Source organism: Sminthopsis crassicaudata, chromosome 3 (assembly GCF_048593235.1).
Source record: "Sminthopsis crassicaudata isolate SCR6 chromosome 3, ASM4859323v1, whole genome shotgun sequence".
NCBI lineage: Eukaryota > Metazoa > Chordata > Mammalia > Dasyuromorphia > Dasyuridae > Sminthopsis > Sminthopsis crassicaudata.
In genome coordinates, this window is record NC_133619.1 from 239,339,692 (window position 1) to 239,354,420 (window position 14,729).

At 37.5% G+C, this 14,729-nt stretch overlaps 1 protein-coding gene across 2 annotated transcripts; it reads left to right on the forward strand.

Moving 5' to 3' along the window:
* The first annotated feature begins 8,438 nt into the window (after positions 1 to 8,438).
* Positions 8,439 to 14,223, forward strand: SLC25A6 (solute carrier family 25 member 6). 2 transcript variants are annotated; one of them, XM_074300253.1, is made up of 4 exons: positions 8,439 to 10,166; positions 11,864 to 12,350; positions 12,645 to 12,785; positions 13,604 to 14,223. In XM_074300253.1, exons 1-4 carry the CDS (start codon positions 10,056 to 10,058, stop codon positions 13,759 to 13,761), a joined length of 897 nt encoding a protein of 298 aa, XP_074156354.1. In that variant the 5' UTR covers positions 8,439 to 10,055; the 3' UTR covers positions 13,762 to 14,223. The 2 variants fall into 2 exon arrangements, with proteins under 2 accessions (XP_074156354.1, XP_074156356.1); XM_074300255.1 differs by lacking the exon at positions 13,604 to 14,223 and adding an exon at positions 12,967 to 13,057 and having other exon boundaries at positions 12,645 to 12,845.
* Positions 14,224 to 14,729: the final 506 nt, after the last annotated feature.

Sequence of the window (14,729 nt, forward strand, 5' to 3'; positions counted from 1 at the left end):
AACTGTTTTCCATTTAAGGTTAGTTAAATAAGGATTAAATCTAGGCAGGATGCTACAATCCACAAACATCCCACAGACTGTTCCTTACCAAAAAAAAAAAAAAATCTTATATATAGCCATTTATCTACTTGACACAGTTAGGTGAATAGAAAAGAAACTTCATTTCATTCACTACTGACAATGAACCTCATATGGAAAGGATAAGCTAATAACAAATGAGGATCAGCCTGCTTTTAGATAGGTTTATGGTTATAATGTTCATTAGACTCCTTTATATCTATATATATTTATATCTATATATCTATATCTATATATATCTATATCTATCTATATATATATATCTATATCTATATATATATATATATATATCTTTGCAAAGTTGAAAATGATGATAGGAAGGGATCTACTGGCAATTTTTTTTTAATGAAAGGTTCAAAGGTAAGAACTGTTCCATCTCTTTCTGAACTATTACCCTTCCCCTCACTGATGCCCTCTGCTATGGGAGCCCTTCACTACTACTATTGTGGCCCAACATAGCACTATTGCTATATGCTTCTCCTTATGCTGCCAGAACATACAAACAACATAAAGCTACCCAGACAGGCAAAGATAAATAAGAAGGGCTCAGAATTGATGAAAAAAATTGGATTGTATTTCAGAAATAATATTCTCAATGCTTCCAAAGTGCTTCTTGCTGCAGAAATCCATTTATTCAACTGACAATATCATGCTAATATGAATCATGATTACAGAGAGAAAAAATGAAATTATAAAAACTCACAAGGCAGTGGGGGAAAAAAAAGTGGAAAAAAGTGCAATAGAAGCATCCTATATAGCATGTTACCAACGATGACATTGCTGAGAACATGAGTAAAATGACAATATGGAGTGAGAACAAGTAATAAGATGAAGTGGTCCATTAGTAATCCTGAGATACTAAAAGAACAAGAAAGATGATTTCCAGAATACTGACAGAACTTATGGAGAAGCAGTGGAACTATAGGGACAAGAACCCAGAGAATAAAAAAGCAGGGAGGAATTTTAAGTTAAGTCAGTGGGCATTTTGGTTACACCAGTAAACTAGTGGCTTAATCAAAATTGTAAAGTCAAAACAAACAAACAAACAAAAACCCTACAGTTTGAGTTACAGAATTACATCCTCCTAAAACTGGAAGGGACTTCAAAGATTATCAAGCTTATCCTGCACCCAAAGAGGATTCTTATTGTATAACTCTGACAAGTAGACATCCAACATTTATCTGAAGATCCCTATTTACAACACTTCCCAAGGTAGTGCAGTTCCACTTTTGGAAAGGTGATATCTAGCTTTCATATCACTCAGCACTGGAAGAAAACATACGATATTTGGCATAAAACTAGACAAGTTCTCATTATATATAGAAGATGGAAAAATCAGCAATTTTATCCATTTATTTTTTGGGTAAAGCATTCTAATTTGAAAGATACAATTTTTAATTCCTGGAAAGCAAAAGAGACAATAGAAGAGGAACAGAAAATAGTCACATAGATTTTTTTTTATTTGCTGAGAATCTTCATTCATCTACTAGAAAAAGATCTAGCTCCAGTAAGTTTGCCACATTTCCAAACACCATTATTTAACTGGTATATTCCTATAGGGATGGTGGCAGTTATGACTCATTCACAGATGAAAGTACTAAAAGGAGTAATTGAAATAATTAATCTTGGCTGGAAGTAGGAGAAAAAAAGAGATAAAGGAAAATATTATTCAGGGAGTGAGTATAAAAGAAAGGCTGTTGTATGCAATGTCAAGTTTCACCTTACTGAATTTTTGCTTTTTGGTAGAGGGAAGGATTTGTTTTTTTGCTTGTTTTTGTTATAAGGGAAATGAGGGTTAAGAAAAAAACAAAAAGGTTCATATACATAAATATCAATAATTTTAAAACACCAGGCATTGACAAAAAATATTTTTTAAAAATTTATTGATTTCCCCCCTTTTTCTACATCATCAAAATCTCTCTCAAAAAGCTATCCCACAACAATTTTTTAAAATAAAAATAAAAAGAGGAAGAGAAAATCAGCAAAATATATATATATATATATATCAAAAAAGTCTGAAAATATATGCAATGTTCCACACCTTTGGATGTCCTACCTCTGAAGGGAGGTAGGGAGATATATTTTTCTTCTTTGGAAGATATTTGGTTTTTCCCATTTACACTGTTGTTGTCATTGTTTTATTTGGCTTTGCTCATTTCACTTTATATCAGATTATGTAAATCTTCCATGCTTCTCATTCATCATATCCATCATTTCTTACAGCTGATGAAGTCTAAAATAGTGTGTTGCACAGAAAGAAATTAAAGAACTGATACCTGAGGCAAGGAGAAGGCATTAATAGAGAGCAGCTTAGCTCCCTGGTCTCACACTTTGGGGAGGTCTTACAGTCAGAAATCCAAGTAGTGTCATTTTCTGTAGGGGTCTACAGCAGTTTCACCTTGCCATGCCCTGTCAAATTTCCCCTATAAAATCTACTTATGGGCCACCTCAAGGCTGCTGCCCTCCTTTGGGTTAGTCTTTCTCCTCCCCACAACCCCCCCTTCCCCCGCCAAACTTCACTGTGCTTCTCAATCCCTCAATCCTTTTTCTCCTCTTTACAGCTAACTTTTTTAAGATACTAAATCACTTTCAGGATTTAACTTGCCAACTAAGGACAAGCCCCAACCTCTTGGGGTGCTCCCTTTCTATTGGGTAATTTGTGAGTTCCACTGAGAAACTTGTCTTGCATATGCTCTTCCCATTCCTTTTATATTCCTAGTGTCTTAGAGTTTCCCTACATTTTGTCTGTAACCTATTCCCCTAAATAAACCTACCTTTTGTCTAAGAGAATGGCCATTGTGAATTCATCATGTGACCAAATTCCAGATGATGGTACCTACAGTCATTTGGTATTTATATCACAACGCAGCATAGTAATAATCCACTCATTCATGTATTATAATTTAACTATTTCCCAATCATTGGGTAAATGCTTTGCTTCATATTATTTTGTTTCCATAAAAAGTTATAATTCTTTTGATGTGTATAGTTTTTCTTTTCAGTGATCTCCTTGGGGCCTAGTAATGGATTTTCTGGGTCAAAAGATATGGACATTTTGTCACTTTATTCCAAATCAGCAAATGATTTCCAAAATAGTATTTCTACCTCTATCAATACTTTTCCCATATCTCTTTTCCAGTAACTTGTCCAATACTTGAATATTCCCATCTTTTGTTATTTTTAAAAATTTCTGGGGTATGAAGTGAAACTTTTGGGTTGAAAAAAATTTGTTTTAAAGTGAGGACTAATATCAGTTATTTGTTTTGTCATATATAATTTTTTACATTTTTGAAGTTACATAATATCTTACCCTTTTTGAACCAGTTACCTAATCTATAAAATGGAGATCCTACCTATATTATTGTTCAGAAAGCACTATGTAAATGTAAATTGTTATTAATAATGATTAAATGTGAATCAAACTAAAACTTTTAACTCAGTATTCTCTTAAAGATCACTACATCATTATGACAAAGTTCTCCAGATTTAATTTTACTGATAAAGTACTATAGAAATATTTAAAGAATACATAAAACCACACAGCTAAGACTCACTAGCACAGCTTGAGTTAATGCTAATGACAAGAGATAAGTGATCTATTGATATGGGTTTTCCCTCAATTTGTGCAAGATAACTACTCTTTTATCCCTTTTTATCCTCTGTAGAATTGTTCTAGTCTATTCCTACCTAAATCTGACAGAATTGGACTATTTCTAGGTATTTTAACATGACAAAGATCCATGTGACAAAGATAACTGCATTCCCTAGTCAATTCCTTCTCCAAACTTTATTTCCTGCCTGCAAAACTTCAAAGTGAGCTCAACCAGATTAAAATAAAATTGGGAAATATTCAACAAAATACATAAAAATATGATACAACATAATGTTAATTTGTTGTTTTCTAAGTTAACATGAAGTCTGCTGAGATTCTCTGTATTTGAATTCACCTTTCCCTCCTCAGAGTTCCTGAGATTACAGTCACAAAGAAGGTAGGCGTGGTAGTTAAATAATGGAATTGTAGACAAAAGAAAAAATTCTTACAAAGGATTAAAATCTCATATACTAGCTTTGTGAGCAAGAATAAGTGACTTATACAGTTTCCTCATTTGCAAAAAAATGATAAAAAATATCCCAGTTATAAACTTTTGGGCCATCTTGAGACTCAAATGAGATAGTATAAGTAAAATGTTTTTTAACTTTTAAAGATTTCATTAAAACCCCTGAATTCCTGGAGTTCCTGGTCTCTTTCAACTCATATCAACAAATATTTTGCACTTTGTAATTTTAAGGGTATTGCCTTGAAGCAGTGAAAAATCAAAGGACCCCTCCAAGGTCTAACACCCACTTTGCCTGAAGGCTAGTCTTTTTTACTCCAGTCTAGACTTCTGTTCATTAGGTCAAATTAATTAATCTCATTATTACATTATTACTAGACTAAATGCATTTTTTAAGGTAAGACAGGTTAATAAGTTAGAAGAGTAAGGATTTGAACCCAAGCCCAAACTCAATATTGTTTCTATAGAACTATTTTAATCAATAAATCAATCAATAAGCATTTATTAAGCAGTTAACTATGTACCAGGCATTGTTTTTTTTTTTTTTTTTTTTTTTTTTTGTTTTGTTTTGTTTTGTTTTGTGTTTTGTTTTGTTTTAAGGCAAAAGACAACTGTCCTCAAGGAGCTTGCAATCTAATGGGGGAACTATGTGCAAACTAACATCTACAAAGCAAGTTATATTCAGAATAAAGAAATAGAGGAAGGCATGGGAATTGAGAGGTTTGAGAAAGTTTCCTGTAGAAAGTGGAATTTTAGTTGAGCCTTAAAGAAAGCCAAGATCAGTAGTTAGAGAACTTTGGGCCTTAGGCTCAGCCTCAGAGAATTCCTAGAGTTGAGATAGAATGTTTTGTTCCTGGAAGAGCCAGAAATCCAGTATCATTGGGTCAGAGTATATGGTATTTTGGTATAAAAAGACTGGAAAGGTAAGAAGCTAGGTTATGAAGGGCTTTGAATGCCCATAGAGCTATGGGCACTGAAGGAGATGGAGCCTTTTTTCCTGACTTAGGCTCCTCTCCCTTTCAACCCCCTCCCTCCCAGGCATTTCTGTATGCCAGTGAAATCTGGATAGTACACTAGCACCATGTCAGGAAACTGAATCACTTCCATTTGAATTGTCTTAAGATTCTGAAAATCACCTGGCTGGATAAGACATTAGATATTGAGGTCCTTTCTTCAACTAAATTGTCAAGCATTCCAACTCTGCTTGTTAGAATGCCAACTGTATGCTTGCCAAAAAGACTATTTTATACAGAACTCACACAGGGTAAGCTCTCACAAGGTGGTCAGAGAAAGCGATACAATAACACTCAATGTCTGTCTTAAGAATTTTAGAATTAATTGTATGATATGGGATACACTGACACAGGATCACTAAACATCTGTCCTGATCAGAGAAAGCTATAAGAAAAGCACAATTGCATTAATTCAAAAGAAATGTGAGATGGGCAAAGTTAGAGAATTTATCCCAAATGTTCATAAATACTATTTGTGTCTTACCAGTACCAGAGCATTCAGAGGTCCTATTGGTCTGATCAGCCACAGCCTGATATACTAATTTGACTCTAACATAGTGATATCATTTTGGTTCTCTTCAAGAAAGGAGGACAACAACCAACAAGGCTTTAGGAAAATCACTTTAGTGGCTGGAGAACAGCCTGGAGTGGAGAGAAATTTGAGATAGGCTGTAAAACCTTGCCCTTAGAGTGGCAGCTGTGTCAGAAGAGAGAAAGGGGCATATTTGGGAAATATTGCAAAGATAACCTCAAAAGTTTTGGTTACACATTGTATATGGAGGGTGAGAGACAAGGAGGAATCCAGGATGATTTTTAGATTGGCAGCCTAAGGGACTGGAAGGATGGTATTGACTTCTACTATAATAAAGAAGGTAGATGACTGGGAGGATTTAGATTTAAAGATAATAAGTTTTGGAAATAATTTAGTTTAAGTCTACTGAATATCCAATTCAGGATATATGAAAAATAGTAGCTGGAGATGAAAGTTTGAAAATCCAGCAGAGAAATTAGGGCTGGATTGGTATATTAGAAAATCATTTGCATAAAAATGGTCATTAAATTCATTGGAACTGATGAGATCCCCAATTGAAGTAGCATAGACCACCTTAAACTTTAAGTTAAAGAGACACTTTTTTTTTTTGCAGAGACATACTCAATTGAGAATAGGTATATAAATCAAACGTATTTATGATAAATCATAAAACAAATTATTTTTAAAATAATTATTTTATATGTATACATAATTTTACCATTTGTTAAAGCTGAAAGCAAATTTATATATTGATGAGATGGATGTGCTTGTTTATTTTTCCATTAAAATTTTTGGTAGATTTGATACTTTTTTTTTTTTACTGTTGCCAAATTTTTTCTCGACCCCCCCATTTAGTTGTCCACATTTGTAGAAGTTTTGGTATAGAAGAAGAGAAATGGACAGGGAACAGAGTCCTAAAGGACAAGTACAGTTAGAGGATGTGATTTGGAGGAAGTAGAGCAGACATAGAAGAAAAGGTTAAATTTGCTTAAATATGCAGCTGAAAAAGAATGGTGTCTGGAAAACCTTGGGGGAAGAAAGTGTCTAGGTGAAGGGGAGGGATTGATTAGCTGTATCCAAGGCCAAAGAGGTCAAGGAGCCTGATAAGTGAGGAAAGGCCCTTTGATTTAAAAGGCATTAGTAACTTTCTAAAGAGTAGCTTCAGTGAAAAGAGGTTAGGATACACATTACTTAAAAAAAAAAGTCAGATTATAAATTGTTAAGAGAGTGAGGAGAAAATGAAGGTAACTATTATAGTAGGATTGATAAGCAATAAATGAAGATTCAGTTGAGGTTATGTGATGACATATTCTATACATTCTATATTACATACAATGTATACATGTTATATATATGACATATACATTGTATCTCTTATGTATATAACATGAGCAACATAATATATTTCTTCTTATAGTTTCTATTATTTCTTGGAGGAAAATGCAAAAATATTTTTTAGTAAGACAGTCAAGTGTATCAGAAAGAACCCAGGAACTTGGTGTCAGAAAACCTAAGACCAATCTTACACTGTGACCTTTCGTGAGTCACTTAATTTATGAGGCCCAGTTTCCTCAGTTGCAACATTATGGGTACTACCTATTGTACTCAGTTGCTTGGGTGGGAGAAGGGAGCGAACAGGGTTATCTCTAGGTATGAATGTAGTAACTCATATTTATACAGTACTTTAAGGCTTATAAAATTCTTTTCTAAATAAAATCATGGGAGGAAGATTAAGACTCTTGGGTATCAGTAATTTGTTCCCTCTACAAACTTCTACATAAGACTGGGAAATAAAGGGTATACTTTTGAGTGCCTTATTTTCAAATGACCCCATTGCACTACTACATGTCATTCAGGGATCCAATACAAAAGATTGCTTCTTTTTTTCCAGGAAAAGTTGGCAGGAGGAGGAAAGAGGATTAAGGGTGGAGATGGACTTTGGTACACTGAAACAGTGGAAGCAAAATGCAAGAAAAATGACCTTTGAGCTACAGATAAATTCACAACTTTTGAATATCTATATTTAGAAATAGCTGTTGTCATCATAGCTCCAATGTTATCCTCCTTTCCCCAGAAATCTTCACTAATAAACTTGAGACTTGAGGGAAAATTTGATGTGACATTAATGTCTCTCAGGTGTGCTAGTAATTTGGAAGAGTTAGGTTGGGTTGTTAAACTTGCTATGTAAATCTCAAGAGTCTGAGAATTTCCATAAGGGAGAAAATTACATTTTTAGTTTCATTAATCTCTGAAATTTAGCATTTCCTTCAATTAATTCACACAGGCCTTTACTGCAACAACTCTCTGCTGTGACAATATAATCATTATTATATAGCTTCAAGTCTTCTCTGGATCTAATGAAATCATACCTCTCTAAGTCAAATTGACTCTTATAATTTAGTTTAAACCTTTTCAAGTTACTTAACTTTTTCTTCTCTCCATCAGAATTTTTTATTGTGACACTGAGCCACATGATATTTCATGGTTACAAACCACTTTTCGGTTATATAGTTATTCTAAAAGCCGCATTACCTCTCCAGCCCTGTTTCCTCATCTATAAAAAGGAGTTGGACTGACTACATGATGTTTAAAGGTTCCTTTTAAGTCTAATATTTGATTTCGTGACCTTGATTTATGCAGCAACCATATGGTGATAAATAATACAACTATATATATATATATATATATATATACTTATTATGTAGACAAGGAAATTGAAGCCCAGGGTCATTTGAAGGCACTGTTAGAAGAGACTGCTATTCATTAGTATTTATTTTTCTGGTGAAATGTGAGCAGCAACAAGGTGCAGTGGAAAAGAGTATTGTAGTAAGTAGATAAGAGTCAAGAAAAAATAGTCTCTGCCACTCACTGGATGTATTATGGCCTTAGTAACTTTATGATTTAAATCATAGGATCAGATTTAGAAGTAAAAGGGATTTTACAGGGTCCCTAATTCCCTTATTTTATAAATGAGGTAATTAAACTGCCCAGAGTTTGTGATTTGCTCAAGGTCAAGAAAGCAGTGAAAGTCAAGATTTGAAGATAGGGCTTCTCCAAGTTTAGAATTCTTTCCACACAAGCATCATGACTTTTTACAAACGAAAATGAAGCTCAGAAAGCTTACAGATATTAAAATATTGAAGAGGCACTTTATAAGAAAATATCTGCCCTCAATTCCTTTTTTTTTTTTTTTTTTTGCTGTGTAGGGAGGAATATGCATGAATTACACTTGGAATGGGGAAGTGTCCGGAAAGGCCATCCAATTTTAATTGGATTAATCCCCTCCTTAGAGGCCTAGTGTTAGTACATGATTTGCCCAAAGCCATGAAATATTCGTTCAACTTCCAATCCAGAGATTTTGATCAATTTTGGATTGATAATCCAAACTAAATTCTCTTCCAAATTTGAAATTCCAAGTCACCTACATTCTTCCATTCCGTTGCAATGGTGTGGAACATTACATATATTTTCAATTATCTGTGATATTTTATTTTTCCTTTATAAATTTATATCTATTATATGGGAGAATAGGGATGTCGGGAGAGATTTTTGCTTCATAGAAAAGAGATAGCCTTAAAAAATTTTTAAAGGAAAAAAGAAATTTCACGTCCCGTGACTTGCAGGGGAGAACGTGGCCCCAGGAATGGGATGGATCAGTTGCCAGGGGGGAAGGGAAAAAAAAATGACCGTAATCCTGACAGCAGTATGGAGATAAATCCAGCTGGGCCTCCTCCTCACGTGGAATGGAGTGATGGGTCAAATGGTTGGGGGTGGAAGGGATCTCATGAATGGGCACTCTCAGAAACCGAGTTTCCCCAAATGACGAGTCCTTCAGAGGAACGGTCAAGCCGATTATCATCAGAGGACAAGCAGCCGGCCGGTGTAAGGTCCCAAGATCGTTCATCAGTCATTCCCGGGCTGCCCAGCTCTTCTCCCTCCTCGTCTTCCCCACCCACAAACCCCACCCACACCCGTCTTCACCCAGGCCTACGGCGCGACCCCCACCCTCGGCTCCGGAGGGTCAAAGCACAGAAGTCCTTCAGCTAGGCCTAGGCCCAGAAGCTTGGACGTGGGCTTTTGTTCTCCCAGACACACATGCGGGCCGCTGGGCGGGAGTCTAAAGGGGAGGCCCGGAATTTGGTGACAGCCCCCCCCCTTCCCTCCGCCCCCTCCCAGGTCCAGACGAGCCAATGGGAGCGTCTAAAGGAGGCCGCAGGGGGCGGGGCGTCGAAGCTTTAGCGCCTGCGCGCGGGACGCCGTGTCCTTTCGGTCCGAGCTGTAGCAAGGGACTGTGCAGGCTGCAACGAGTTCTCCTGCTTTCGGTCCTCTTTTCCCGGCTTTCTTGCTCTATCTCCAACACCTCTGCCCTCTGTAACCATGACGGAACAGGCCATCTCCTTCGCCAAGGACTTCTTGGCCGGTGGCATCGCCGCTGCTATCTCCAAGACTGCTGTGGCCCCGATCGAAAGAGTCAAGCTGTTATTACAGGTGCGTGTCTGGGAGGCATGGAATGTCAAGCGGGCCTGTCCAGTTACAGGACTGGGGGTGGGAATGAAGGATTGGGGGAAGGAAGAAGGATATCTGGGTTAGAAGTAGTAGTAGGCCCGACAATCCGGGAACTTGGCGCGCGAGGGCGCGCTCCATCCTCATGCTGCTGTCCTCTCCCTCCCCGTTCTCTTTCTTTGTGGGGCAGGGGAACGGGAAGACAACGCCCTGAGAATAATCGGCGAGTCGATTCTCGCTAATCTCGTTACCGGGCGGGCGGATGCGCGCGCGCGCGCCCGCGCGCCCTCCCCCCCGTCCTTGACCGAGGAGGTCGCGTAGGAGGGACGGGAAGGTGACGGGGAGGAAGTAGCGCGGGGTTGGGTGTTGGGGTTGGGGGTGCGGCTAGTCTCAGTGACACGTGGGTCTCCTGCCCTCCCTCCGGGTCGGTTGGGCCGTTGGGGATTGGCACAAACCTTCCGGAAGTGTGCGTGAGTTTGCCGAGTAGGGGAGGGCTTTGTCCTTTCGATACCCGCCCCGGCATCTTCACCCCCCTTTGCCCTTTTAAGGGAGAGGAAGAATAACGAAGGGCGGGTGGGTATGACGTCAGTGGATCACGTGGTACCGACTCTACTGCCGCAGTAGCAGAACTGTCGCGATGAGTCTGAATGCGGCAGGAGATGGGAGGGGAAAACCACTGTGGTTGTCATGGTGCCCCGCAGAGGATTCGAGCCTCTTCCGGCTTGCCAGCCCACGTCTTCCGCCTTCTGGTGCTCGCTGCATATTTTACCCTTCCGGCTGCAGGCATGGACGTAGGGGTGTCTTAACCGTTATTTTCTTTTTCCTCCTAAAATGGGTTCTAAAGGGGTGCACCTTTTACCCCTTACACGGGCATTGTCCTCTGATAACAAAATTTGAAAATGAAGGGAAAAAAAATTTCAGGTTACCTAATAATTCTCCCCCACAATTTTAAGAGGAAATTTAGGCCCATTCAGTCCAGTATGTTTCACAAGTTCACACCCTGCAATAAGTGACAAGCTGGAATCCTGATGTCCAGAAATAGGTGTTCTTTATACTTGTGGATGAGCAAGAAAAGAAAGTGGCCTAGAGGAATGAAATGACTTGTCCCAAGGTCATGGCTGCTTTTCAGATCATTTCTCTTCCCTTTGATAACCTTGTAAGGTAGGCATGGCTGGAGCATACCAGCTTAGCGTATAGTAAGCACATAATTGTTAAGCAGCGTGTTCTAAGGTTTTTTGCTGTGCTTTGGTGTTACACCCATTTGAACCACCAGGAACCAGGGAGTTGCTCTAGGCCATGTTTGCCCAAGGTCATACAGGTGGTTAATGTTAGAATGGGAAAAACCCAGGGTTAATTAGCTGTCTCCAATTAAAACATTCCTATCTTCAATTCCTAAAGCTGTAAAACACAGGTTCTAATCTGGATGACCTCTAAGGCTCCTTTCTTTTACCGGTGCTGCCCTAGAGGTCTTCTGACATTCTTTAAGGCCTATAAAAACTAAATTGTCAGCCAGTTGAAGCTCTTCATCAGAAATCTGCCTTTTCATTTGTCAGATGATTAATTTTAGTGTCAGACTTGCTTATTATTCTCCAAAGGTGTATTTTAATTATTTTTTGTATGTTTTTTCCTATTTGGGGAGGGGGGCTTTTTTTCTAATTATTTTATGCTTTTATTTTTTTTAGGTGCAGCATGCAAGTAAACAAATTGCTGCTGATAAGCAGTACAAGGGCATAATGGATTGTATAGTCCGAATTCCAAAGGAACAAGGAATGCTATCCTTCTGGCGGGGTAACTTAGCAAATGTCATCAGATATTTCCCCACTCAGGCCCTTAACTTTGCCTTTAAGGATAAGTATAAGCAAGTGTTTTTGGGAGGAGTGGACAAGCACACACAATTCTGGAGGTATTTTGCTGGCAATCTTGCCTCTGGTGGTGCCGCTGGAGCCACTTCTCTCTGCTTTGTCTATCCCTTGGATTTTGCGAGAACCCGATTGGCAGCTGATGTTGGGAAGTCTGGCACTGAAAGAGAATTCAAAGGCCTGGGAGACTGCCTTGTGAAAATCACCAAGTCTGATGGAATTCGTGGCTTGTATCAAGGTTTCAATGTCTCAGTGCAGGGTATCATTATCTATAGAGCAGCCTATTTTGGAATCTATGATACAGCAAAAGGTAAGAGTTCTTTTAAAATGTTGCCATTACCTTAAAAGAAATGCATTTGTAACTTCTATTAGAAATAGGCCAAGTAACAGTATAACTATTTTGTGGGGGGGAGGTTGATGAGACATTGGTTCTTAGGAAACCAGACAGTATTGCTCAGTGTCTTCTCATTATTAAAGACTTTTGCTGAATTAAAGTTTTCAAAAGATTTTGTATTATAGAGTAAAACTACTATTATTAGCTTAACATAAGAGTAGGCTTAGAGGTTTGTGGATTTGAATTTAACTAGTGGTCATTCTTTTCCAGGTATGCTCCCAGATCCCAAGAACACTCACATTGTGGTAAGTTGGATGATTGCACAAACAGTGACTGCTGTGGCAGGTGTGGTCTCCTACCCCTTTGATACAGTAAGAAGGCGAATGATGATGCAATCTGGACGCAAAGGAGGTAAGTTTCTCATAGGCACTATACGTTAAATACTTGTGGTGTGAGGAACAAATGAAGTTAGTGTTCAATTAACTTAAATTTTCATCTGTTAAGCCCATTTTTGGCTCAAGTCAAAAAATGAAGAAAATCCTAATTGCCTAATTTAAGGCAATGAAATATTTACATTATCTTTTGGGAAGAGTTTTTTTTTTTTTTTTTTTTTTTTTTTTTCTCTTATTTATTTATTTTTAAAATTTTTTTTATAATTTTATAATTATACTCTTTTTTGGACAGTATATATGCATGAGTAATTTTTTTTTTATAACATTATCCCATATATTCATTTTTCCAGATTTTCCCTTCCCTCTACTCCTTCCCCTAGATGACAGGCAATCTCATAAATTTTACATGTGTTACAGTATAACCTAGATATAATATGTGTGTAAATCCAATTTTCTTGTTGCAAATGTAAGTATTGGATTCCGAAGGTATAAGTAACCTGGGTAGATAGACAGTAGTGCTAATATTTTACATTCATTTCCCAGTGTTCCTTCTCTGGGTGTAGTTGTTTCTGTCCATCATTGGTCAGCTGGAAGTGAGTTGTATCTTCTTTATTTTGAAGATATCCACTTCCATCAGAATACGTTCTCATACAGTATTGTTGTTGAAGTGTATCTTCTGGTTCTGCTCATTTCACTCAGCATCAGTTAGCATGCCAATTCTTAGTCCCAAATATCAAGTCCCTACTTGCAGCTACCTTAATGTATATAAGTATACTAGTATAAGTTGATAATTTGTAAGTTTTGAATTCTGACCAATTTTAATTTTACTTTTGACAGCTGATATCATGTATACTGGCACAATTGACTGCTGGAGGAAGATTGCTAAAGATGAGGGTGGCAAAGCTTTCTTCAAGGGTGCCTGGTCTAATGTTCTGAGAGGAATGGGTGGAGCTTTCGTGCTTGTCCTGTATGATGAATTGAAGAAAGTTATCTAAGTACATCCTAACTAAAAATGGAACCAGTGAATATAGATCATGTAGAATACTTAACCATACTTAGCATTTTGGACCATTGACCTTCAAGAAATTCCTGTTGTCTTTTTATCCAGGCCAGATCATGTTAGAGGAGCCAGGAACAGCTCTTAGAAAAAGGGACTCATTTATTGTGATCCATTATTCACACAGTGGACCTGATGATTCAGTATATTGATTCTTTTGGTTTTTGGGAAAATTAACAGTTACTGTGGGTCCAAGGAGGCAGATCAAATTAGACCATCTAGTTTAAATGCTCTTTTTGTAGGACCATAAATTTGTGTTTAAGTATTTATTTAAAAAATCATGTCTCCCATTTGTACTTAAGCACTATATATACTATTTTGCACAGCTGACTATTTGGCAGTTATGATGATCTGTGTTGGGCATTCTGCTGTAAAACAATAAATACACAGAAGACTCTAAGACTCCTGATGTAATAACTGAATAATCCAACATGGTTTGGTTGTGGTGGGTTTTTGGAGTTTGTAAGCATAGTAAAGGTACTGAATTTTTTCTACCTCTCCTTCTACACTGAGTTGCAGATTCTTTTATATCACAGTTCAGAACTACAATTACACATTTCTGACACTTCAAAGTTTCAAAAGGTGACGGGATTCATATGGTTGGTACTGCAAATAGCAATCAGAACCTGGGCTCAAGTTCAATGCAAGTCACATTTCTACAGTGGACAAATACAAAACAATTTAGTAGCTGAGAGTTGCAAAAGCCGAATCAAATATACAAGACTTACTCAATTATGTGGAAATGAATTCCAAATAGTAGCAGTATAATAGGCTTAGTGCTTCAAGAGATAATGCATTTATGTATTGGAACAGCTACATTAGATTGAAGAGGCAGAAACCAGAAGAAAGTTTAGGAATTAGGAAAGGTTACTGTAAGAAATACAAAAGGCTATATAAGGATTATTC

Excerpts from the sequence above, each read along its gene's own strand:
- SLC25A6 (XM_074300253.1), top strand. The coding sequence starts at position 10,056 with ATGACGGAACAGGCCATCTCCTTCGCCAAGGACTTCTTGGCCGGTGGC. Across the intron at positions 10,167-11,863 it reads GAGTCAAGCTGTTATTACAG|GTGCAGCATGCAAGTAAACA; the intron begins GTGCGTGTCTGG and ends TATTTTTTTTAG. Across the intron at positions 12,351-12,644 it reads AATCTATGATACAGCAAAAG|GTATGCTCCCAGATCCCAAG; the intron begins GTAAGAGTTCTT and ends ATTCTTTTCCAG.